The following is a 23,607-nucleotide window of genomic DNA, read 5'->3' as shown; positions in this document are numbered from 1 at the left end:
TATTTCGTAGGTTTTAAGTTAAATTATGTTAATGTAAATATGAGTGAATAATTTAGAGAGATATTATTTTTCTTATGCTACTCTGGCATTAAAAATAATGTCGTAACGACGATAAGACGACTAGAAAGAAATTTCAAGTACTCTGGCATTAAGTTTTTTGGTTTGTTTTTTATTTCTCTTACAAAACAATTAATTTAAACGACAGAAAAATACAACTTTTTAACTTAATTGTGAATTTTTTTTGTAAAAGAGGTAAATTAATTTGTTGTACATCCTAATAGTGGTATAAGTTATTTACAACGATTGCCACGGCAACAGCAGCAACCGCAAGGCATGATGGGTTGAAATAAAATGCAAGCAGAAATACCAGCAAGATAGGCCCGAGTCAGCCAATGATGGCGCTTTGTGCATTAATATCAGCCAATCGGAACTCGTCGAGCCAGCAGTCTCTTACTGCTACACACCCACGTTACTTTTGTGTCAACCACTTCGCGGGAGTTGTCACTTCAGGAGCGGTCATCTCTTTAAAACTAGAGAAACAGTATACGAGAGACTAGTAGGTAAATCAACCAATTCGCATGCAGAAATTTGATTTTAATTAAATATCTTGCAAATGTTACTGAAGCCGTGATGTTTGCGTGTAACGTTAACTGATGTTTGTTCCTTTTTTTCTTATTCGGGATGAATGATCAGCTAGTTATGGTGCTTGAGCTAATTAACGCATCATCATCGCTTGTGCATGTGGCCATGTGTTTGCTAGGAAACCACTCTCCTGTTGACACCTTACTTCAGATTAAGTACTGTTTTTGACAAACGTTACGTTTTAACGGGAGCTGTGGATGTATTATTTTGATAACTTATGCACCGAAGTAGATAGCGACAGGCGTCCATTCTCACTGTTTTCTAACGTAGGGCAGTTGAAGCAATGTGGTTTAATTTGTGCAGTCTGATTTCACAGGCTTGTGGCTGAAATCTCGGAAAATGTGAGACTATATAATCGCAATGTCCTGCGTATCCATAGAAACTACGCAGAGCGCGCGTCCAGCGAGCCTGCAGCTGATTGAAGTTATGCAACACTCGTAGAAAAGGCTAGCTCAAATATTATGTATCAGGTATTATGTAATACCGGCGTCGTCACTAAAATAGGCGTTTTTCCCCTTCTTATTCTGTCGCTAGTCTTGAAGCAGTTAAAGGCTTGAGTCAGACAATGATGAGGACTCTTAGGATGCTCAGGCTCTCCAGTCAGCGGTATTGTGTGCGTGCCAGTGTGCCTGTGAGGATGATGAATTCACCGCTGTGTTTTGGTTTCCCAGGGCAACCATGTCTGACAGAAAGGCAGTGATCAAAAATGCCGACATGTCGGAGGACATGCAGCAGGACGCCGTGGAGTGTGCCACTCAGGCCCTGGAGAAGTACAATATCGAGAAAGACATCGCTGCATATATTAAAAAGGTAAAGCTAAACAGAAAACATTTTTAAAAAGCACAAACTAGGCTGTACTTCAGCATGCAGGCAAAATCTGGAAGACTGAGGCTATTTTTGCACTCAACCATCCTGTGCATCATTGCAAGTTACATACCCTGCCTGGTATTTGCAATTGTTTCCTCTCTTCCTGAGGAAACCTGTTCCTCTCGAACTGTCTGTCCTTCAGAAGCCTCATGCCCACATTCTTTAGCTCTGTGGTGTAGGGAAAGAAACCAATATCATAAGGAATTTGGGATCAGTGATTTCTTGCAGCTCTTTTTGTATATGTTTGTATCTGACCAGATATTTTACCTTGAATGGGTGGAAAATGTCATCTAAACTTAGCTGTCACACTAGGCCACCCAGTGTATTTCTCCAAATTCAGTGCTTTCCGTTACCCCTGCCCAATGATTGGGGGGGAGGCTTAAATTGGATTTCTTGATTATTTTTTTTTTTTAAAGAATAATCTGAAAATATGGTTCATGATCTGGTCAGATAATTTTTACTACAATGTAATCAGTGCAAGAAATCTTCACCTGTTTGAGAGGGGGGAAAAAAACAAGACTTTTGACCATCACCTTGTCTTATATAGGATTTGCAGGCATTGTCTTACCCGCTTAACATTTGTGCACTTTTTTTAAAAAAAAATTTTTTTTATTTTTTGTTCCACTCAGGAGTTTGACAAGAAGTATAACCCAACCTGGCACTGCATCGTTGGGAGGAACTTTGGCAGTTACGTGACTCATGAGACGAAGCATTTCATTTACTTCTACTTGGGTCAGGTGGCCATTCTGCTGTTTAAGTCTGGCTGAGAGGGGAGGGGAAAGCGTTTTCCCGACACCAGCTGACCATATACAATACGGACTGACTCCACAAAAGGCACTTATCATTCCTTGGCAAGGGGCCGCTGCCTTTTTCTGTGCTGCTTTCTACTTTGTTGTTTTTGAAGATTTAAAACAAAAAAAACAAACTAAAAACTAAAACGTGGCCATGTTAAAGAGATGAAACACTTGTATTTATTTTTGTCTTGTTACATTAGACATGTCATTTTTTTAATTAAAGTATAGCTGTTAAGCTGTTTGGGTCCAATGCCTGCTGTGGTCATTTCACTCAATTTCAGTTTTCAGATTGGTTAATGTGACTATCTTGCATACTGAGGCCACATCTATAACCCCGCCATCAACAAGATGATCATGACTTGTGCCACTCCCAGTCTCTTTCCAGGATGGTGTAATGGGGTTACATTTGTACAGGATGAGCGGTTTCCAATCTGTGCTTCCTCAGGTCTTGATATGACAAAGCGTCTTTCAGTTCATTAAATGATGAGTCACAGGGTTCTGTTCCAATGCATTATCCTTGGATAAAGCGGGAAAACATTGCATATATATCCATTACTATTCAGGTGACGCCTAGCTTTAATCATAAAGCCAGATGTTTCAAATTGAAGTACATGTGTTTTTAGGGTTTTATTCTAAATTGACACAAAAGTGAGGCTATTGTACTAAGTCATAAAAAGTCTTAGAAATGTCTACATTTACTTTAAGTAACATTACCTTGACCGCACCCATGACTTTGATCATTATGTCCTCAAATGTTCATATGTAGAATTGCTTTTTAACATTTGTTCAGCATCCCAAACAGAGCCTTCAGCTCTCTCTTCTGTGGAACCAACTTAGTTTGGAATTAGAAAGACAAACACCATCTTTACTTTTTAGATTAGGCTTAAAACGTATCTTCTTCATAAAGCTCTTAGTATGGCTTAATCAGTTGATCCTGAATCCTCCCTTTTCATTGACCTCTTTGTCCTTCCACTCACCTGGTAGCTCACAGGTGTCAAACTCCAGGCCTTTAGGGTCTGTGTCCTTGATCCAACACAGCTGATTTAAATGGTAAAATCACCTCCTCAACATGTCTCGAAGTTCCCCAGAGGCCTGGTAATGAACTAATCATTTGATTCAAATGTGTTGAGATCTAAAACCTGTACGACACCAGCCCTTGTGGTCTGGAGTTTCCACACCCCTGTAGGCTCAAGCTTCAAATTCTGGTGAGTTGCAGGTGAAGATTTTTTCCTGGTCAGGAGAGCAACCAGAAGATTGAAGGAGGGGTGTATCATATACAAGACAGGGTGAATAGTTTGGAGAACATAAGAGGCAAGACATTAATGCCAGGAGAGAGAGAATATATTGTTAAATTTGTGCCAAACATGAGACCAAGGAGGATGAAAAGTGCACGCAAAACAAAAAGGCAAAAGGCTATATGGAGAGATTATCCACTGTAGTGACCCCTTAAGAGTACAGCTAGAACACTTCTCTGCTCATCCATATCATCTTGATCTCACCTCATAGCCAATCAACATGAGTTGTCCATAGGTTGAACTCACCCCTAATCCTATTCATCAACCTCATCTCCTGTCTTCAGTGTTTGTTTCAGTCTCCAAACCACAAACATAGCTGGCCTCAACCACCTTGGTAAACATTCGCTTTCATTGTTGCTACTATGTTTTTAAAATCACATCACTTCTGATACTTCTCCACCCTTTGTTGCTTTGGATAGTTGACCCATATAGATGGACATGTATATTACAATGTGCTACTGAATTGGCCAGGTTAATTATTAAGGACCATATAATAATAATAATAATAATGGATACTTTATTGATCCCCATGGGGAAATTACTTGTTTTTCTCTGCATTTGACCCATTCACTCAGTGAAGCAGTGGGCAGCCCACTAAGCAGGCGCCCGGGGAGCAGTGTGTAGGGACGGTACCTTGCTCAGGGGTACCTCAGGGTAGCCGTTAAGTGGATTCGAACCGCCGACCTTCCGATCATGGGGCGACCACTTGCAAAGAATTTAAGTAAAAACCAGATGAGACATGGCATGAAGCGGTCACTGTTTATTTCAACACATTTAGAAAACCAGCTTGTGAGGGTAGACGCCATTAGACAGGAAGAAGGAAGAGCGCAGGTATCCTTGCAGCTGAGGTACTTTCTTGATAAGGGGCAACAGCTGAGAATCAACGGCTTTCTGGTCCTCCTTCCTCTGCTCTGTCAGCTGGAATTTCTGTACGTGAAGAAAACCAACGAGTCAGTCGTTTTTAATCCAAAAGCTCATTTTCAGTACAGTAAAAATTCAGAAAAAATATATATATATTACCTCTTTTTCTGTATCAAAGATTTCTCCCTCCTGGTGACGTGGCCTCCTCAGCTTCTTCTTCTTGAAGTAGGCATCGTTGAGGGTTTTGGGGATCTTCATACCAGAGATGTCAATTTTGGTGTTTGTGGCAATCACAAACTTCTGGTGGGCCCTGCGCACGGGGACTCTGTTCAGGGCAAGAGGGCCTGTGCAAAGGAAACAAAGATTACAAGAGTTTAATAGATGCTCAACATCTTTTTTGTAATTTAATTTATTACAGGTTCTACTGCCATGTGCATAACTGTGAAGTAATGACAGTATTTAAAGAAGAACAAAACCCATCCTTACCAGTGACGAGCAGGAGACCACTGGAGAGCTGCTTCAGGAAGACCACGCGCTGAAATAAAAAGTGCAATTTAAGCATTAAAGAATTAAGAATTAACATTACGGCATCCATTGCTCCATATATCCTGTGTCAACATGAATAAGACCATTTTAACTATGGTAGTGGGTAGACCAGTTTAATAACCTCAGTCGGCTTTAATGCCAAGTTATTAAGATTGGAGAAAAGTAATCTTTTTGACGTGCTCTCCTAATTTTAATGAAGGGCCTCTCTGCCTCTCAGTTCCACAGCTGAAGCATTATTTAGGTCAGCCGCAGTTTGAAGTGTGTGGGAACGCTCGCTTCCATAACTCGCCCATGCAGCATTCAAGAGTAGGAGCGACAATGTCTGTGGTAGTGAGGGTGTGATTATGGTGATGTACCCAGTGTGTTTGATAAGCAACCTTCAGCAGGTTTATTTTCAGGAAAAATGTATCTGATACCATGTGTTTTGCATCTATTCACTGGTTTGTTTGTTTTTTTAAATTAAAGTTCTATGATAATTCATGGCAGAAAATAATGCTCAATAGATCATTAGCAAACTGCTGAAATATGCCTCAGCTTGGGTTCTTTTGGTAAAGTCCATTAACTGTAGACTGAGTGCTTCACTGGCGTGTTCATGCAGTGATGCAGTTCACGTTCAATGTAGTTTATATTTGACATGAACTGCCTGCTAGCCCTATAAAACTAACTCATTAATATTACTATGAAAATTCTTCTATAATGAACTAAACTATGAATTGCAAACAAAACATGACCGACACCAAAGCTATCACTGCTATGGATCCTTCATATGGCATGAAGGCAGTTTCCAACTGTGGAGGATTTGTTTTTGCTCTTCTAGAGTAACAAAGCCAACAGATTTACACGATATTAAATTTTTCATGGCTCAGAATGGGCCTTAGAGGGAACCACAAATAGGTACCAATCTAACTTCCAGTGACATTTCTGTCCATTTGAAAAACAAAAGTGTCCATTATGGTTCAGTATACAAGACCAACATTAACAAAACTCATGACTATGCCCTTTGGGGTTGACTAAGTCTTCTATGGGTGACAGTTTTTGTTTTGTTTTTTGATTACATAATACCTAAAAATAAATAAATAAATATAACACCTCGTGATTCCAGCAAGTTTTAACTTATGGCAAGCAGAGCTGATTTGGTCCTAAAGCAAGATCCTTGCTCTTATGACACCCAGAGTGGACTTTCCACTAAAGATAAACCAGGTGACATTGAAACAGAATATTCATCTGTAATGTGACATCATCAACTGATGCTACAGCCTGAAAAAGTCAGCCTGTGTGAAGCTGCAAGTGCTCCTGCTAATTGATGAGACTGACTCATTATTGAGCCATATGCCAGAAACTGTTGTCACCTTTCCACGGTGGCGCCCAGTGAGCAGAATGAGGACAGTTCCTGGTGTGATGGAGGCACGCAGGTTCCTCTTGTGCTGGGAGAAGGGCTTGATCCCATGGCTCTTCAGTTTACGGGGCACGTCCTCTGTGGGGTAGTAGCGGGGCTGTCGGAGTAGAAAATAAAACTTTAGATTGCTGTTGTATGTTGTTGTCAATATATAAACTTTATGGACAAATGTTTGCCTCCAAAAAACCACAACATGACCACAAGGCAATAAACATACTCTATTAAAAACACTGTGCATTAACTGTGTCTGTGTTTGAACAGACAGAATTCCAAATTTTACCTACATAAAACAAATCTTAATAGAAAGGACAAATGTATATGCATTACTCACCATCTTGCGCAGTTTGACAACACGAGTGCCTCCGTTCTTGTCTCCTCCAACGGTTTTGACGACAGTGGCCTTGGGTCTAGCCTGGATCTTCTTTTCCACCTGAAGGAGAACAAATTACCATCAAAACAAGTGGCAAAGAAAAAGTGGCATGCCTTTGACCATTATTAAACAATTTGTGTGGTGTCAAAGGTCTGCCCTTACCTTGGTCTCAGTGGTTTTGGTCTTCCTCTTGTACATGGCCCTGCGAGCATACATAGCGGACCGGGAGTAGCGACCGATGCCCCGGGCCAGAACCGGGTTCCGGCTCCCGTGCTTCTTCTTCTTGGCAGCTTTGTCTCCCTCTGCCATCTGACACAAAGTAAAAAGAAGGTAGATGTTTGTTAGGGTCTCAGATGAGCAATGATTTATGATACCACAGTGATGTTATTGGAATGTGTTCCTAGGTTTATTGCACTAACAACAGCAGAACAGCAATGTATTAAGACCTTAAACTCTAAGCTGTTGTGCTGCTTGCATTTCTGCACAAACTATTAGTAAGCACCAGTAAACACTAATAAACTATAAAGTACTATGAAAATGATTTGGCTGGTTACTACCAAAGAGCCATCATAAATGCAGAAGCATGACAAGTAACGCTGGCTAGCCGTTAGCAACTTTCCGGGCTAACCAGCCATTTCTCGTCTTCATTTACAATTAGACAAAATTGATTTCTTAACATTTCCAAGTTTAAATGAAATACCCAAACAACGACAGCGAATAAGTGGAATGAATAAAACCGAAGACTGAAGAAAGACGACACGTTTCAACCACCAGCCTTGCTAACGTTACAGGCTGTACGGAGGCTAGCCGGCGGCCTAAACCTGCACATCTAAGCATATCTACAGTAACATGAAGAATAAATCATGGCAATAATGATGTCTACCGTATAGTCTAAACATAATGAATCGTCTCATGATAGTTGGAGAGAGTATTTTTTATTCTCTAACACGGATGAAAGCAGATTTCTTTCCCACAGTAACACGAAGGCAAGGCTGTCTTACCTTTGCTATGAAAAAAAGACCGACATCCGGGCATGTGACGTATATAAGGACGCTGGGCAATGGCGTTGACGTAATTACGTTGTTTACATGACGTGATGGTACTTGTAGTCCACATAATGATTTTCTGTTGCTCTAGTCCCATTTCCATAAATACCTCCTCGGATCGACTCGGCACGGTTCGTCACGGTTTTTAGGGTTTTTCATTAGGTCATAGCACCTGGTACCAGGTATTATTTAGTACCTGTTCTGCCAAAGTTCCAAGCCATCTGAGCAGTTCATAAATTGTGACATTGTCAGACTGCATGCCACCGATTGGCTGGGTCACAGGCGTTACTCAATGATTAATAAGAGCATTTCGTTCAACACCGCCATTTTTTAAATCCTGCAATGAGGGAAATGGCTACAAAAACAATCCCATGTTCCCAGAGTCTGACGAAAAGACACAGACAGAGCAGCAGGTATATTCTTGACTGGACGTCCACCTTTGTTGTAGCATTCATCTTGCCTTGTCTCGAGACCATGCACATTTCGAGGTACTACACTGTAATAGAAAATCATTTGATCCAAGTCTAGTGGCGAGTCGGCCCAAATAGGTTCGAATGGAAAAGGAGCTTATGTAGCATAGGCGAGTTTAGACCCTTCTCCATAAGAGCACCACAAAAATAACTATATTAAAACTAGTTATGATCGCATATTTTAATATTCTTTTCTGACTGTCTTCAAATGTTATATTTTCCTAACTTGTCTGCTGGCAACAGTACAGGACAGAATGAAGACAGGTTTTATGTACAGTATTGTTGATGTCATGATGTTACAGTGTGCTTACAGAGGCATTGCTACTTCAACAGTGTGGCTTGTCATTAATATCCTTATAAGACTGCATTAGAAAGAACAGTGTCACCAGAGTCACCTGCAGTGGACTCCACTCCAAATCAGTTGGTCCCTCTCCGCTGCCTGCCACGGACTCCACGACACCTGCCCCGGATTCCACGCCGCCACCTGCCGCGGACACCACCGTGGAGTCCACCTGCCAATCCTCCAAAGGGTGCCAGCCACCAGCTAATCCACACTGCAGCAGGCCACCTGCCAAGCCACGCCACCGCTGGCCGCCTGCTAATTGCCACAATCCAAGCCACTTGAAAGGTCCCGCCTTCGCCCCGTCGTTGACCTCTGGTCCTGTCGTCCATGGGTCTTCGCTGTAATGGTTGACCCCTAGACCTGCTGCGCTTTCTTTGTCGGCTTCCAGATCACAATTGCGTCTGCCGGTGGCCTCGTGACCAACCTCCTGAACAGTTGTCTCTTCCAACAGTCTTGAGGACAGTGGTGTTTGTTCTAGCATTAATATTCTTCTTCTTCACCTGAAGCAGAACAAATTATCATCAAAACAAGTGGCGAAGAAAAGTTGAAAAAAGAAAAAAAAGAAAAAAGTTGCTAAATTGACAACCCTGTGTCCAAATTCATGGGCTGCATCCTCCTGAGGACCTGGCCTTCGCGGTCTACGTGGGCCGGGTCCTCAGAAGGTCGGGTAGGCTAGAAGTAAACGGCTGGGGAAATTGGACGGTCTAGCCTTCAGATTAGCGTCGCCGCTGTCTCGGTGGAGTTTAATGAACTCAGCCGTCTGCTCCTTGCTATCTAAAATATAACAGGACACTGCCGTAAATTCTCGACCGTCTCATACTTCTGTTTAATCAGTTTTCTGTTTGACGTTTAGTCAGCTGTGTAAAAACCAAGGAGGAACCCACCCGGGGGATTAATAAAGTTTTATTTTATCTAATCTAATCTAATAACTTTAATCTCAGCCAAACCGATTTACTCACAAACAAACAAAACACTGAAAAAAGCCCAACAATAACATTTTTAGGTTGTCTAAGTGACTTATATATTACGTTTAACCCGAGCAGCGAAACTCCGCGGTGATCTGAAAATGATGTGCCGGGAGTTGTGCCGTTCTCGGCGGCTTCAGTGACCCTCGAGCTCCTGGCTAGCTGTCGAGCTGGTGGGTAGCAGACGTCTCTGAAAACGTCGAAGCACTTTTGCAAATATGCGATATCTTGATAAACCGAGCAGATATTTGATGTTTACACAGCTACTTTCTCGCCTGAAAATATGTTAAAAGTTTATTTTGTGACCCAGAAAGATTAGTAAGAGTAATTTTAAAACTTAGTAGAGCCCGCCATTGTTGGAAAATGGAGTTTGGCTGGGCCGCGCTATGAATTCTAGGATATGATAGGCCACGAAGGACACACCCGACCCATCCTTCAAATTCGGGGAAAAGGAGGACGCATTTGTTGGCTGCATTCGGAGGAGTCTACAAATTTGGACAGCCTTCGGTGCGTCGCTGTGACGTAATCGGTCTACAAATGCTGCCTCAGGAGGATGCAGCCCATGAATCTGGACACGACAAGTATCACTAGCTAGCCATTAGCAACTTGTTACAACTTTCCCGGCCAACCAGACATTTCTCTATGAAATAATGCTATCTACTGTATCGTCTAAACATAAAGAATCATCTCATGATAATTGGAGAGTGTTTTTTATTCTGTATCATGGATGAAAGCAGATTTTTTTCCTACAGCAACACGAAGGCACGGCTGTCTTACCTTTCCGAAGACCAAAAGATCGACATCCAGGCGTGTGATGTATATAAGGACGCTGGGGAAGGGTGTTGCCCAGCGTCGTTACGTTACGTTTACGTTAAGTTTACAGGATGTGATGGTACTTGTAGTCCAAATATTGATTTTCTGTTGCTCTAGCCCCTTTTCCATAAATACCTCTGCGGATCAACTCAGTTCGGTTTGCCTCAGTTTTCAGGGTTTTCCATTTGGTCATAGTACCTGGTACCAGATACTTTTTTAGTACCTGCTCGGCCACAGTTCCAAGCGGTCCGAGAAGGTCTTAAATTGTGATACTCGATGATTCATGAGAGCATTTTGTTCACAAATATCAACACCGCCATTTCCGAAACCCGGAAAAGAGGGAAATGGCTACGAAAAACAATCCCGTGTTCCCCGATTCTGACGAAAAGACACAAACAGAACAACAAGTATATTCTTGCCTCGACGTCCGCCTTTGTTGTAGCATTCATGTTGCATGTTAATTGCATTGTGGGACGCTCGGATGCCACACCACCCGCTGCTTCTTGGACCAAACCTGTTGGTCCCTCTCTGCTGCATGCCACAGACTACATGCCAGTACCTGCCATGGTCTCCATGCCACTGCCTGCCACAACGCCGGAGTGGATTCCACCTGCCAAGGATATCCCAAGGGTCTCCATCTCAATTGCTGCCAGCCACCAATGAATCCACGCTCCAGCAGGCCACCTGTCAATCGCTGCAAGCCACCAACTAAGCCACCTGAAGGATTCTGTTGTCGGTTTCCAGTGCTGTTACCCATTAGTCTTCGCTGTAATGGTTGAACCCTAGGCCTGCTTTGCCTGCTTTGTCATCTTCCAGATCACCATCATGTCCAATGCTGGCCTTGCGACTGGCCTCCCAAACTGTTGTCTCTTCTAACAGTCTTGATGACTTGCCTTAGGTCTAGCCTTACTCTTATCCTCCACCTGGAGCAAAAAAAATTATCATCTAAAAAAGTGACAAAGAAAAAGTGGCATGTCTTTGATCAATATTAAAAAAATTGTATGGCACCACAGGTCTGCCTCTTGGTCTCAGTGGTCTTGGTCTTTTTCTTATATATAGCCCTGCGAGCAGACCAGCAGTAGCGACCGATGCCACGGGCCAGAACCGGGTTCCGGCTCCCGTGCTTCTTCTTCTTGGCAGCTTTGTCTCCCTCTGCCATCTGACACAAAGTAAAAAGAAGGTAGATGTTTGGTAGAGTCTCAGATGAGCAATGGTTTATTGCACCACAGTGATGTTATGGGATTAAGTTCCTAGGTTTATTATTTTTCTAACACTGGTTTTTAGCAGCAGGACTCCAGCACCAACTACAGCAGAATAGCAATGTTTCAAGATCTCAAACTCTAAGCTGTAGTGCTGCTGGTCTAAGCACCAGTAAGTTCCAAGAAACTATAACATACTATGACCCAGTGTTTTCTAGTTTGTGTAGTTTGTTGCTTAATATTGAAAACTTTTTTGTTCTTCCAAGGTTCATGATCACTTTTAAGTCTTTTAATAAGTATGTTTGAGTTAGTCTTCAGTTCCTTGTGATTTTTATGTTTCTTTCCCTTAGTGTCTCGTCTCCTCCTGTGGTTAGTCAGTCTTGTTTTTACATTTGTTTGGGTTTTTTTTCATCTCAGTGATTGGTGGTTCTTTTGTGTCTATTTAGTGTCAATCACGTCCCCATGTCTGTTTCTCCCCTGGCCCCAGTGTCAAGCCTGTGTGTCTTAGTCTACCTCTCAGTGTGTTTCGTTTTATTTTAACAGTGTCTCGTCCTGTGTTCTGCATGTTCAGTTTTGCCTCCCCTGTCTTATTATGTGTGATTTGTTCCTCCTGTGTTCCCACCTGTCGCCCATTCTTTCGTTATCCTGTGTGTATTTAAATCCTCAATCTCCCTCTGCTCATTGCTCATTTTTGTATCACAGCACGAAAGCTGCCTCTTTTGTTTTATTTCTCCCGCCTCTGAGTCCTGCGCTTGGATCCTACCCTTGCCTGCCACATAGTCTACTATGACAATAAGGAAGTAATGTCACAAATCCATGATACAGATTTAAAACACACTTTAACTGAAATATACCAAAAGTCCAAACGGTTCTGGTAAAGCGAGGACATTGCTGTGACTTATAAAGCGTCTGCTTAATTTTATTTTTTTCTCTAAATAGGGTCCAAAACATGCTGTTGTAGCTTAAATCACTAGAGTTTATTAGCAAGGCCTGACTTTATTATTATTTTAGTTAAACATTTCTATTCCTCTTTTGGCTGAATTTGGCTTCAGTGTTTGTAAGTCAGTGTCCAGCAGCAGTCTGTATTCAGTTTGAATATTGCTGTAAATTGATATGGATCAGTTTATACCTTTTATTAACTGTAACATTTAACTTTTGGGTGACAGCACAAGGGAATAGAGAATGAGAGAGCAAGATGAAAACGGCAAAGAGAGAGAGCAAAAAGAAACGGGTAAGAATGGACTTGTGGTGAAATTCACCAAAAATGATAAAGCTGTAGCTTCCATTTTTCTACATTCATTGATGATGATTTCACATAACTAAGTAGTGTGCTGTACTGTTATCAATTATGGATCCCTAACCTGCTCTTATAATAATTATCATAAGATTATATTTTTCTTTTTTCCTGTGAATATAATTCTAGTTGAGTGGTGAGGAAGAAGAGAGAGATGTTGTAGAACATAGGTGTCAAACTCTGGCCCGCGGGCCAAATTTGGCCATACCAAATTACTATTAGAGCTGGCCTACTGGTATTATACAGCTAATATATATATTGTTTAGTATTAAGCTTTGCTTGTTCCAGATTCAGTTTTTCAGCAAAACGTGTTTGAGTCCATAAGAAAAGATTCATTCTTATATCTGGAGGAATAAATATATTTCAATAAATATTAACGTTAGCCCGCGACTTTGTTTCAGTTTTGAATTTTGGCCCACTGTGTATTTGAGTTTGACACCCCTGTTGTAGAAGAACAGAAAGAAGGAGAGAGCAGGTAGTAAAGTTAGGTGAAAAAATATATATTTATAGAATTAGTGTATATTTAAAAAATATACACTAATTCTTTGTGTATTTCAAGGATGTTCAGTAGCAAAAAAAAGAAAGAAAAAAAAAGTCAGTGGACGTTGTAAACAGAGCATGTTGATATAAACAATGGCATTTTTTTCACTCTAAACATGTCTCATAAAGGATGGCTGCCATTACATTGATATGACGGACTACAAATCTATTCTCCACTAGTAAAATTGGGGTACACGATGCTGTGTTCTGAGACTGCATACTAAAGGAAGTGTTTGTATAAATTCAAAAACTTTAATAAAAAGCAACTCTATTACCAGTTTGCTTCATGTACAGGTCTATAGACTGGTGATTGTCCAGTGTCCATGATTCAATAGCTTGCAGAATCTCCTTTAAGAGTAATAATTTGAAATAATCTTCTTTTAAGTATGACATATTCAGTCTCCCGTGTCAGATACCTGTGGAAAAAACGTTCTCTACCCTTCTTTAATTTATCACTTAACTTCATTGAATGCACAGCCCTATTAATTCAGTCTGGTTGACATATGGACTTTTACTGAACCATTCCAACAACTTGATTTTTTCTGCCAGTCTGTTGTACCGGTAGTTTGTCCTGTTGCATGAACCAGTTTCAGTGTGAAGGCTTCACATCTGACAGTAGAATACTGAGGCTTGGACCTCCTCCAGTTTCTCCAGGGGGACACCAAAGCGTTCCCAGACCAGCTTCAGGCTTCCTCTCAGTGGGACATGCCTGAATATTCACCCAGGAGGCATCCTTGTTAGATGCCCAAACCACCACAACTGTCTCCTTTTGATGTGGAGGAGCAGCGGCTCTATTCTGTGCCCCTTCCGGATGGCCAAACTCCTTACCCTATCTCTAAGGGAGAGGCTTTCAGATGCCACCTTTCAGATGAAGCTTCTGCTCTCATTCTTTCGGTCACTACCTACAGCTCATGACCATAGGTGAGGGTAGGGACATAAATCCCTTGACCAATGTTCCCTCTAAGCCGCAATTGCACACTGCTGGCAAGGTCTCTGTGCACAGAAAATCTGCGTTGCGTACCCAAAAAAAAATCTAACCTGAATTGAAATTAAGATAAATACGTTAACAATTCATTCTGTTTTGCAGTGTTAGTCAGTAAGTGACTGGCTGCTCCAGTATGGGATTAGAACGATGCCACCTTATCCCATAGTCCAGCCAATGATGCGATTCACATTCGTATAGCTAATCAACGTCGTTGACAGGCTATGACAGCATCCTTATGTGCCGACACCGGTGTTTTATCTAGCAAAGCGGCGTGGCTGATGTGGAGTGAAGCCACGTTAATGACAACGTGTACAACCATTGGAGATGTGAGCAGGACAGATGGAACAACTGACGGAAAAAGTGTGGACTTTATACCAGTTTTTAAATTGTGTTGATAGGCCACGTAAAACCAGAGTTATGATAAAATTATATGTAATGTTTGGTTTTTGTTTATATTTATACTGCAAGAAGAAACAGTAAAAAAGGCGTTTTATAAGGAAAGCGCTGGAAAGCACTCTCAGCCTGTGAGCAAAAACAACCCCCCCCCCCTCCTCCCCCGCGCCCCCCAGCCTTTCCTATTGGTGGAAACATGTACCATGTGGACCAATAAAAAAAATGATATGGCAACATGGCATTTAGTTGTTTAGGAAGGGGGAAGTTTTAGGAGTGACAGAGGTGTTTTGAGATGTGACAGATTTGCAACGTTTAGCGCAAATCTTGTGTAGTTAGTGTGTAGTGTAGACAATAGTTTTGTTTTGTGTGTCAGAACAATGAAGCGACTGCTGAATGTTACAGGTGTTACAGGAGTGATACATCTCCTGTTGTCAGGCCTGCAGGTATCAAGTTGTTGTTCTCCTTTATCTCATAGTGGACAGAAATTATTTTTTGGAGCGGCACAAATAATTTGTGTGGCATCAAATTTGATGCAGAACAGCTGATTGTTCTGTAAATAGTGTGAAATGTTTATTTAAAAAACTGCCTCGGCTGCATTTTTAGGTAAACAGCTGCAAAAAGCTTTGTTTTTTGCAAAACTCAGTTACTTTTTTGAAGAAGTAACTATATAATTAATTGCCCAACATTGGTCATTATATACTGTATTTTGCAGACAGAGAGTTACAGGACTCTCTCCCAGACCACAGACTTATACTCATAATACCAGTCAGAGCTTTATAAAAACAAAAAAAACCCAAAGCTGTAAAACTTCTTTTTTTGTTTTTAAAAAACACGTTTTCAAAATTGGGGTCCAAGTTATTTTTATTTCCAATAGTGTTAACATACTACACAGGTCATGAACATGATTTTTTTAAATCTTCACTGTAAGTGGGCTAAAGCAGTTAATTAAAAGTAGTCTAACTTAAATGTAAATGCTGTAATTTGATTATTTTAATAAACCATGTGACTTGGATGTATTTGATGCTAGCGTGACCACAGTGCACACGTCTGCTGTTGCTCACAGTGGTCCAAGGGACCGCTCAGGGAGTTTGTGTGTTCGACACATGAAAAATTAGAGGGAACATTGCCCTTGACACCAATGGGTTTGAAAAAAAGTTGCAGCTGCAATAAAAGACTGATCATGAAAACACATTTTTTCTTTCTTTCTTTTAATTTGAGATTCTCTGACACAGAAGTACAAAATCATTTTTTGCTGGAGCCATCACAGGTAATTTTCTAGCATTAAAACTTAACATGTTCTCAATCTCTCTGCTATTAAGGCAAATTCCAGTTCCATCAAGTCTCACTCTGTCGTACCACAAACTTCACTGTTATTATATGCTACACACTGTACCATCATTTTAGGCACGTGCTTGAAAAGTCTTTTGCACTTATGTGAAACAGGAACAGGCATGTCAGTGAGCAATTAGCACTCAGTCTTTACTGGACTTCCAAGCCAACTCAAGAATGAAACATTTAGCACACATGTTCTGATGTGAAAATGTGGGAAAATATCCCTTTTACAATGTATCATTTGCATTTTATTTAGCATTAGCGGACTGTGGGGTTGAGTGTAGGTCATTCTTCTGCAGGAAACCTAGCAGCTGGCAGGTTCTTCTCTCAGCATTTTTCAATGATGATGGCGATACCCTGACCACCGCCAATACAGGCAGACCCGATGGCATACTTGCCTCCTCGCCGCCTGTCAGAAAGTAAATAATTATTCAAAGTCACTTTAAATAACGTGCAGAACACTTCTCATTATATAAGATACCGTGCACTATTAAATGACTACGCTACCTGAGCTCATGCACCAGGTGAGCAGTGATGCGAGCTCCAGAAGCACCGAGAGGATGTCCGATGGCAATAGCTCCACCGTTAACATTGCTTTTCTCCGGGTCGAGTCCTAGAGCCTTGGAAACAGCCAGATACTGAGAAGCAAAAGCCTCATTGACCTGTGCAAAACAACAAAAACACCTGAGTATTCACTTCCTAAATAAATTACAAACACCATAAATCACAACAGGCTGGTTGCTGTTATATTTTAAAAAAGCAACTTTCAAGTATTAAAAAATATTAATATTAAAGTAATATTTGAGTATTAAAAAATAATAATTAGTTTAAATGATGTTAGTTTGTCCAATGAATTTCAAGCCTCTGAAAGTGTGGGATTATGTGGGGTTTTATAGCTCAATGTCTAATGTCAACATTTAATCACAACTTAATGGTTTGATTTCAAATCCATTGTACAAAGGCAAAACTACAAAGAATATGTGACTGCCCAAATACATACGGGCCTAACTGTTGTTATGTAAATTTTACTCATAATAGTGGTTTATATATTTGAAAGAGACACAAATCAAACATGTGCTGGTGACCTCTTGTCAATAAGGAAGCAGGCAAAAACAGCTGTGTGCACTTTCACCAACATATTATTTTCAGTTTCCTTAATTAATTATAATGGAGTATTTTTAAGTTGTTGCATTACTGCTTTGTATATGACAAAAAAGCATGTAAGTATTTGTTTCACTGTATGGGAACAAACCTCCGCAAGATCCATGTCTTTGAGAGTCAGACCAGCTTTCTTAAGTGCTCCCGTGATTGCTGGAACAGGACCTAAAATAAATAAAGTAAAAAGAAAGGTTAGGTAATCATTACTTTTAATCCAAAGGTGCCCAGATTATACCTTTAAGAGAGCAGTGTTGCTAACCTATTCCCATAATGCTTGGGTCACAGCCTGACACGTGATAGGCCACAATTCTGGCCAGAGGAGTGAGCTTGTGTTCCTTCAGAGCATCCTCACTTGAAATCACCAAAGCAGCAGCACCATCAGATACACCCTGGGGATAGAAATAATAGGTACAATCAGGAAAGAGGAGGAGGTTGGATAAAATTTATAATGAACTATATTTAAATGTATTTTAAGTGTGAGTGTACAAAAACATGCTGGAGTGATATCACACAATACAAAAGGGACTCGAATGCATTAAAAAAAAAAAAGGTGGTCTGTTTTTCCCAGTGACCACGGACCGTCTTACTTAGACTAAGAAAACCCGATCATGTCAGATTGTTGAGAACAGTCGGCACCTCTAGCATAAACTCACTGAAGCGTTAGCAGCAGTAACGGTTCCTCCCTTCTTAAAGACAGGAGGTAGTTTGGCCATCTGTTCCAGAGTGGTCTGAGGCCGAGGGTGCTCATCATGAGTCATGGGCACTTTGCCTTTCTTAGCTTTCACCTCAATGGGAGCAATTTCTGCTGTGAAATAACCACCCTCATGAGCTGTAAACAGAAAGCAGTAAAAGCTTAGAGTTTAAAACAGTAACTGAGTATGAGGGTGAATTAAAAGGCAGACCATGAAAAGAAATCAAAAAACAGGGTCTGCCTTACCTGCCTTCCACCTTTGTTGAGTCTTATGTGCGTAGTTGTCACAGTCCTCTCGGGTGATCTGGTATTTCTCTGCCAGGTTCTCTGCTGTGATGCCCATCGGGGTTTTAATATGCAGGTCAGTCAGCCCCGCCCACAAGGTATCCTCTAGCTGGTAGGCAGATGAAGGCAGGTTTAATACCAAATCATTGTAGTTATGGTGATGTACATTTATATCAAGTGTTCACAGATCTGATCTACCAACCTTCAGATCGACGCCAAACTTTGTACCAAATCGGATGTTACGGACAGCATAGGGAGCCTGGCTCATACTCTCTGAACCTCCACACAGGACCACCTCTGAATCCCTGAGACAAATCTCCTACAAACACAAAGGGGAACAGGTTTTTTGTTTTTAGACCAGCAGAAAAAGGGTAAGATACATAATGATCATTTTACTGATGGTTTTTGCACACATTGCTGACTTAAAAATATCACTTCAATTACTTTCCACTTATATACATGACAGGAAAAGATCAGAAACTTTTAATCTTCCTTTTCATTTGGGGAGATACAGTACAGAACGAAAATACATCAGCATATAATTCATCCAATGAATTTCAGTTGTCATAGTGCAGCACTGGGTTGTTGTTTTTGGGTCGTTTCTGTCTTTCTCTGGTCTTGGATGGGTTATGCAGGCTGTGCCCTATGGGTAGAGCACGGGTTCCTGCTGCTCACTGAGCACACCAGTGGCTCATTGGTCTCATCAGTGGCTGGTATTTAAGGGGCACCTGAAATGTTTGCCATCATAAAGTAGTAGACAGGCTTGTTTTTGGTTATGCCTACTGAGTTTTTCCAGTGTTCTCAACTCTGTGTCTCTGTGATTGTGTGCTGAATAAAAGGCTTCCCTAAGCTTGCTCACCTGCTACCTTCAAACAAGCATTCACCACAAGGATTCCTTTCCATCTCGTGTTACCTGCCTGTCCACAACCAGTGCCCCACCCTCCAACTTCACTTATCTCTACTCCTAGTAAGAAACGTATACGATAGATTCCTGGAGTTATCATAAAACCGGGCTGATGTGAAACCACCTCTTACATTTTGCTTTATCTTACTCACTCTTCTCCTTACAGAGAAGCTGCAGAGCTTCTTTTCCCCGCAAAAAGTAGTACTCTCATTAAGTATTTCTCTTCCTTAGTATGAATGTGCTGTACTGAGGATCTCACTAACTCACCACGTCAACCAGCACTCAAATGTTTGTGGATTTCACTCCAAAATAGTTTTAAAGTTCTGGACATTCCCAAAGGAAATGGTAATGATAAGCTACTGATGATCCACCAAACCTCCAACAATTTGTTCCTACACCTTAATGTCTTTCTGTAATTAAAAAAACTTTGCATTTTTCCACCCAAATTCCGTCCACATACGTGAAACTGCAGTTTTCCACTCTGACCTTTCCATTCTTCTGCTATTTTGGCTTCACTTTCCCGTTTGTCTTCGTAGTATCACTGTTATTACTTTTTAAAATCAATTTCCTTGTTTGTATGTTGATAGGAAAACATTCAATACACTGTTTTCTGCTTTGGCTAATTCCTCTTTTATGGGTCTGATAGATTTATTTTCGTTAGTTTAGTGCTTACCTGAGCGCCATTAATGATGGACTGGAAACCAGATCCACACAGTCTGTTCACGGTGAGAGCGGGCACTGGGATGGGTACGCCACACCTCAGACCCACATGACGAGCAATGTAGGGTGCATCAGCTGAGCTCTGAACGTAGGGAAATGGATCAGAAACAAAATTTAAGATACAATAGTCAGATCATTTATAATGAATCCTTTCAGTGTTGTATGTGTGATCAGTACCTGCATGACATTTCCCATGATGATGCTGTTTACAAGCTCTGGGACCACACCCCCTGCAGCGAGGGCAGCTTTGGCTGCATGTTCAGCCAAGTCTGTTGCACTGTGATCCTTCAGTACTCCACCATAGGTACCAAATGGAGTACGCTTGGCAGCTACAATAAATACACCTAGGAAAAAAGAGCATTTTAGTTTGGAGTTAACACCACCCACCACTGAGCTACAGCCAGATTGTAGCACGAACAGAGAGAGAAGATTTGTGAAGGGATAATTAGCACTAAAGCGACATGATTTACAGGGTGTTGAAATAAAGCTGCGCCTGATTTCTTGTTTTCAATTCTTTGTTGATGTATTCAAATTAAAGTTCCTGTTTAGGTTTTCTCCTATAATGTTTCTGTTTTTTATTTCCTGACAGTGACTTTGATTTATTGCTTCATTGCTGTGTATGGATTTGTTATTTGTATTTTCTGATGTTTAGTTTTATGATGAGTACATGTAGCCATGGTCTTCCCCGTGTTTCTATTTGCTGCTCATCATTCCTGAAACCTGGTCCTTCTGTTTCAATCAATCAATCAATCAATAAATCAATCAAGGCTTTATTCACCACGTGCAGGTTGCCCTGCAGTGAAATGGGACCCCCCGCCCCGACCTTACACACACAACACAGACATCACATGGGGATACAGGTCGGAGATCAGTAGTGTTACAGAAAAAACCCTGAAATATACACTACAATGGGAAAGTACAAGAGGAAAAAAAGAGACCTCTACTCATGCTGGGCTCCTGGGAGGACAGCATGAGAACAGGAAGCAAAAAAACTCCTCTGCACATAAAAGCACATAAATGTCCACAGCACAACATTGTGGAACACGTGACAAGTCACAGGGTCGGGTTGGGGGTGAGGAGTAATCCGAAGCAAACACAGCAGCCATCCTGTCCAACGCTACCATTCCAGCGCGGGCTCAGACCCGCCGTGTTCCCCAGGAGGGAACAAGCGTCGAAGGCGTTTGGAAAGGGAGGGGGATGAGTGTGTGCACATCAGTGTATATGTATGTGTGTGCGTGTCCAGAGTTCAGCTGACACAGTGTCCTTCGCCCTGCCAGGTTAAGTAAACAGTCTACCAGCCAACCCAGGTGGCCTTGCATAGAATGGGAAGAACAGTCTAAACACAGTCGTTATCAAGGTGTTGTTGTTCAGCTCCAGCCTTGAGACCGCAGCTGGCGCCAAAGGGGTATCTGCATGAAGTGATGGTGGTTTTTACTTTAGTGCGAACAACTCATATGAATTTCAAAGCTGTTCTAACAGTCCAACACTGGTCTCTCAATCTCCCGTTGGAGAGCCGCGAGCTTCTCCAAGATGTGATCCATTTCCATGTGGATCAGTAAGAAATATAAATTATTAGATGCAACTTTGTTATTTCTTCATGTTGGCTGCTGGTAACTTATTCTTGCATGTAGAACATTTGTTTTATAGTAATGAATGATTCTAAAACAGTTCGCCTATTTGTCGCCTACTTGCTAAGTGCATTTCAAATTTGTATCTAGAGAAAGCCTACGTTTGAATTCTGTTTCTTTCATTTTAACTTGCTCTCAGACTAAATGCCTCTGAAGCAGCAGCTGAAAGAAAATCTAAAACTGTCTCTGAAACATTAATTCAAGGTAATATTTACTTATTACAGCTGGAGCCCGGGTGAGGTTTTAACAGTCTGAAAGCAAGTAAAGAGTAAATTTAAACAGAATTCAAATTTGGAATAAACTGAAACTCGGAATTTAGACCCATCTGCACACAGGGATCTGAGAAATCTTCCAGGAATAGTGATGCCATTTCATTTCATACCTGTCCTCTAATCTGAAGCAGGTTTTCAGGAGCTACTTTGGCAATTCTTTGTTTTTCTTTTTTTAAATTCCCTGTTTCTGCATTTGGGGCCTGATTGATAATCTGCCAAAAATTTATCTGAAAGTCACAGCAACATTTTTGAGAGGGAAAAAAAATTGGTTTAAAGTTCACAGTACCTTAATAGGAATGATCTCTATTTTGAAATGTTGCACTGAGGGACCTTTTTCAGTTTTAGAGGGACACTGAACTATCGACTAATGTCTGCTACGTGTCAGGAAACGCAGGATGCTTTGACCTGGAATCAGTTTGCAAATATTATAGTAACACCTGACGCATACAGCTGGAGTCTGTTTAATGTTGAGTAATATGTTCCCTCCACTCTGAATGGGGGCACTGGACCAAACTCACAGAAGAGCGCAGAGATTTGTGAATCAATAAAATTGTATTTATTTATAAATCCACTATAAAGCTTTTCTGACTAGGCATTTTGTTTACATTTTTTAAATTGATAGGTTTAAGCAGAAAAGTTAAACATAAACTAAACGTAATGAATTTGCAGCAGAAAGTATTAAAGAGGACTGCATAAGTGATTCATTAGACAACAGTAGTGACAAGCTGTTGAAACTCTTTGGTTAGCAATACTTTTGTGGATAATTACTTAGTGTTTAAACGGAATAATAACTCAAGGGAGTGATTGAATGGCTGTGCATGTAAGATGGGGAAAAAAATGTTGGGAGCTGCTGATATGATGCATATAAAATGGCTCAATGACCAGTAATCCAAAGTCCTTATAGATAATTTCTTTAAACATTTACTCCATATTCATGATGTAATTGCCATATGAAGAATAACTCAAATTAAATACTGTTACCCAACTTTTTTGATGTTCTGTCCTCGATCATATATAAACACATAATATGGAGAAATATGAATAGCAAAATCAGGAAACACAATAATGGAAATTAACTAATGTATGAGGCACAAATGTATATTTGTAATCTATTAAACATATAATTAAAACAGATTTAAAGCACGGTTTCACCTTCGCTTAAGTAAATGCATCACAGCATATGCTATAGCATATACTTATAGCTATAATATTCGCACACATGAATATTACAGCTGAAAGCTGTAATTTTCTAAACCAAAAAAGTGTGGGCATAACAAAAGCAAACTGGTGTCCTCAAAGTTGTGAAAGGTTTCTGATTAAATGTTCAAATACATATTTACAGCTTTGAGTTGAGTAGCAGCAAGGAGCAGCTGTTTAAATAATACTGCCACCATCTTGTCACCTTTCGCCTACATTGCAGTTAAATTATGTGGAAACGAGACTTCTTTGCATATAAAATAAATAAAAAGGTAGATTTTTAAAGCGCTGTTGCACAGCAGTGTGACCCAGATACTTTCAAACGCCCCATCAGAAAATCCCGTCCCAGCAGTCTTACTGCTGAAATGAAATGAATGGTGTTTGTTTACCTCTGAGAAGTGCCATGGCGCAGACTCAACAATCCAGCGATGACCGGATCAAAGTTTTAGGCTGATATCTCGCTGCGTGGAGCATATAAAAGCCTCGGACCACTGTGACCTTTCCCCCAAATACTGCAGCCCGGTAACGTTTTACTCCTCCATGAAGATTCAACAAAATATCTACACATAAATATCTACACAACGCAATGTTACTATTTTTT

The 23,607-nt window shown here is 40.8% G+C and overlaps 3 protein-coding genes across 4 annotated transcripts; 1 reads left to right on the top strand and 2 right to left on the bottom strand.

Annotated features, from left to right (window-relative positions):
- Nucleotides 1–433: 433 nt before the first annotated feature.
- On the top strand, nucleotides 434–2,553 carry dynll1 (dynein, light chain, LC8-type 1). Of its 2 annotated transcripts, none has more exons than XM_080894490.1 (3): nucleotides 434–560; nucleotides 1,314–1,452; nucleotides 2,139–2,553. In XM_080894490.1, exons 2-3 carry the CDS (start codon nucleotides 1,321–1,323, stop codon nucleotides 2,274–2,276), a joined length of 270 nt encoding a protein of 89 aa, XP_080750616.1. In that variant the 5' UTR covers nucleotides 434–560; nucleotides 1,314–1,320; the 3' UTR covers nucleotides 2,277–2,553. The 2 variants fall into 2 exon arrangements, with proteins under 2 accessions (XP_080750616.1, XP_080750617.1); XM_080894491.1 differs by having other exon boundaries at nucleotides 439–556.
- A 1,790-nt stretch (nucleotides 2,554–4,343) lies between these two features.
- rpl6 (ribosomal protein L6) lies at nucleotides 4,344–7,100 on the bottom strand. Its single transcript, XM_080894489.1, has 6 exons — nucleotides 6,934–7,100; nucleotides 6,733–6,831; nucleotides 6,355–6,498; nucleotides 4,946–4,994; nucleotides 4,619–4,803; nucleotides 4,344–4,525 (listed from the first exon to the last, which is right to left on the bottom strand). Exons 1-6 carry the CDS (start codon nucleotides 7,078–7,080, stop codon nucleotides 4,373–4,375), a joined length of 777 nt encoding a protein of 258 aa, XP_080750615.1. The 5' UTR covers nucleotides 7,081–7,100; the 3' UTR covers nucleotides 4,344–4,372.
- An 8,562-nt stretch (nucleotides 7,101–15,662) lies between these two features.
- Nucleotides 15,663–23,552, bottom strand: acaa2 (acetyl-CoA acyltransferase 2). Its single transcript, XM_080894860.1, has 10 exons — nucleotides 23,396–23,552; nucleotides 20,087–20,253; nucleotides 19,863–19,991; nucleotides 18,488–18,604; nucleotides 18,247–18,394; nucleotides 17,963–18,138; nucleotides 17,569–17,698; nucleotides 17,404–17,474; nucleotides 16,659–16,813; nucleotides 15,663–16,560 (listed from the first exon to the last, which is right to left on the bottom strand). The coding sequence occupies exons 1-10, from the start codon at nucleotides 23,409–23,411 to the stop codon at nucleotides 16,479–16,481; spliced, it is 1,191 nt and encodes a 396-aa protein (XP_080750986.1). The 5' UTR covers nucleotides 23,412–23,552; the 3' UTR covers nucleotides 15,663–16,478.
- Between the last annotated feature and the right edge of the window lie 55 nt (nucleotides 23,553–23,607).

Source organism: Rhamphochromis sp. 'chilingali' (genome assembly GCF_963969265.1).
Source record: "Rhamphochromis sp. 'chilingali' genome assembly, chromosome: 10".
In the NCBI taxonomy this organism is placed as follows: Eukaryota; Metazoa; Chordata; class Actinopteri; order Cichliformes; family Cichlidae; genus Rhamphochromis; species Rhamphochromis sp. 'chilingali'.
This window is presented reverse-complemented; position numbering and strand designations above follow the sequence as displayed.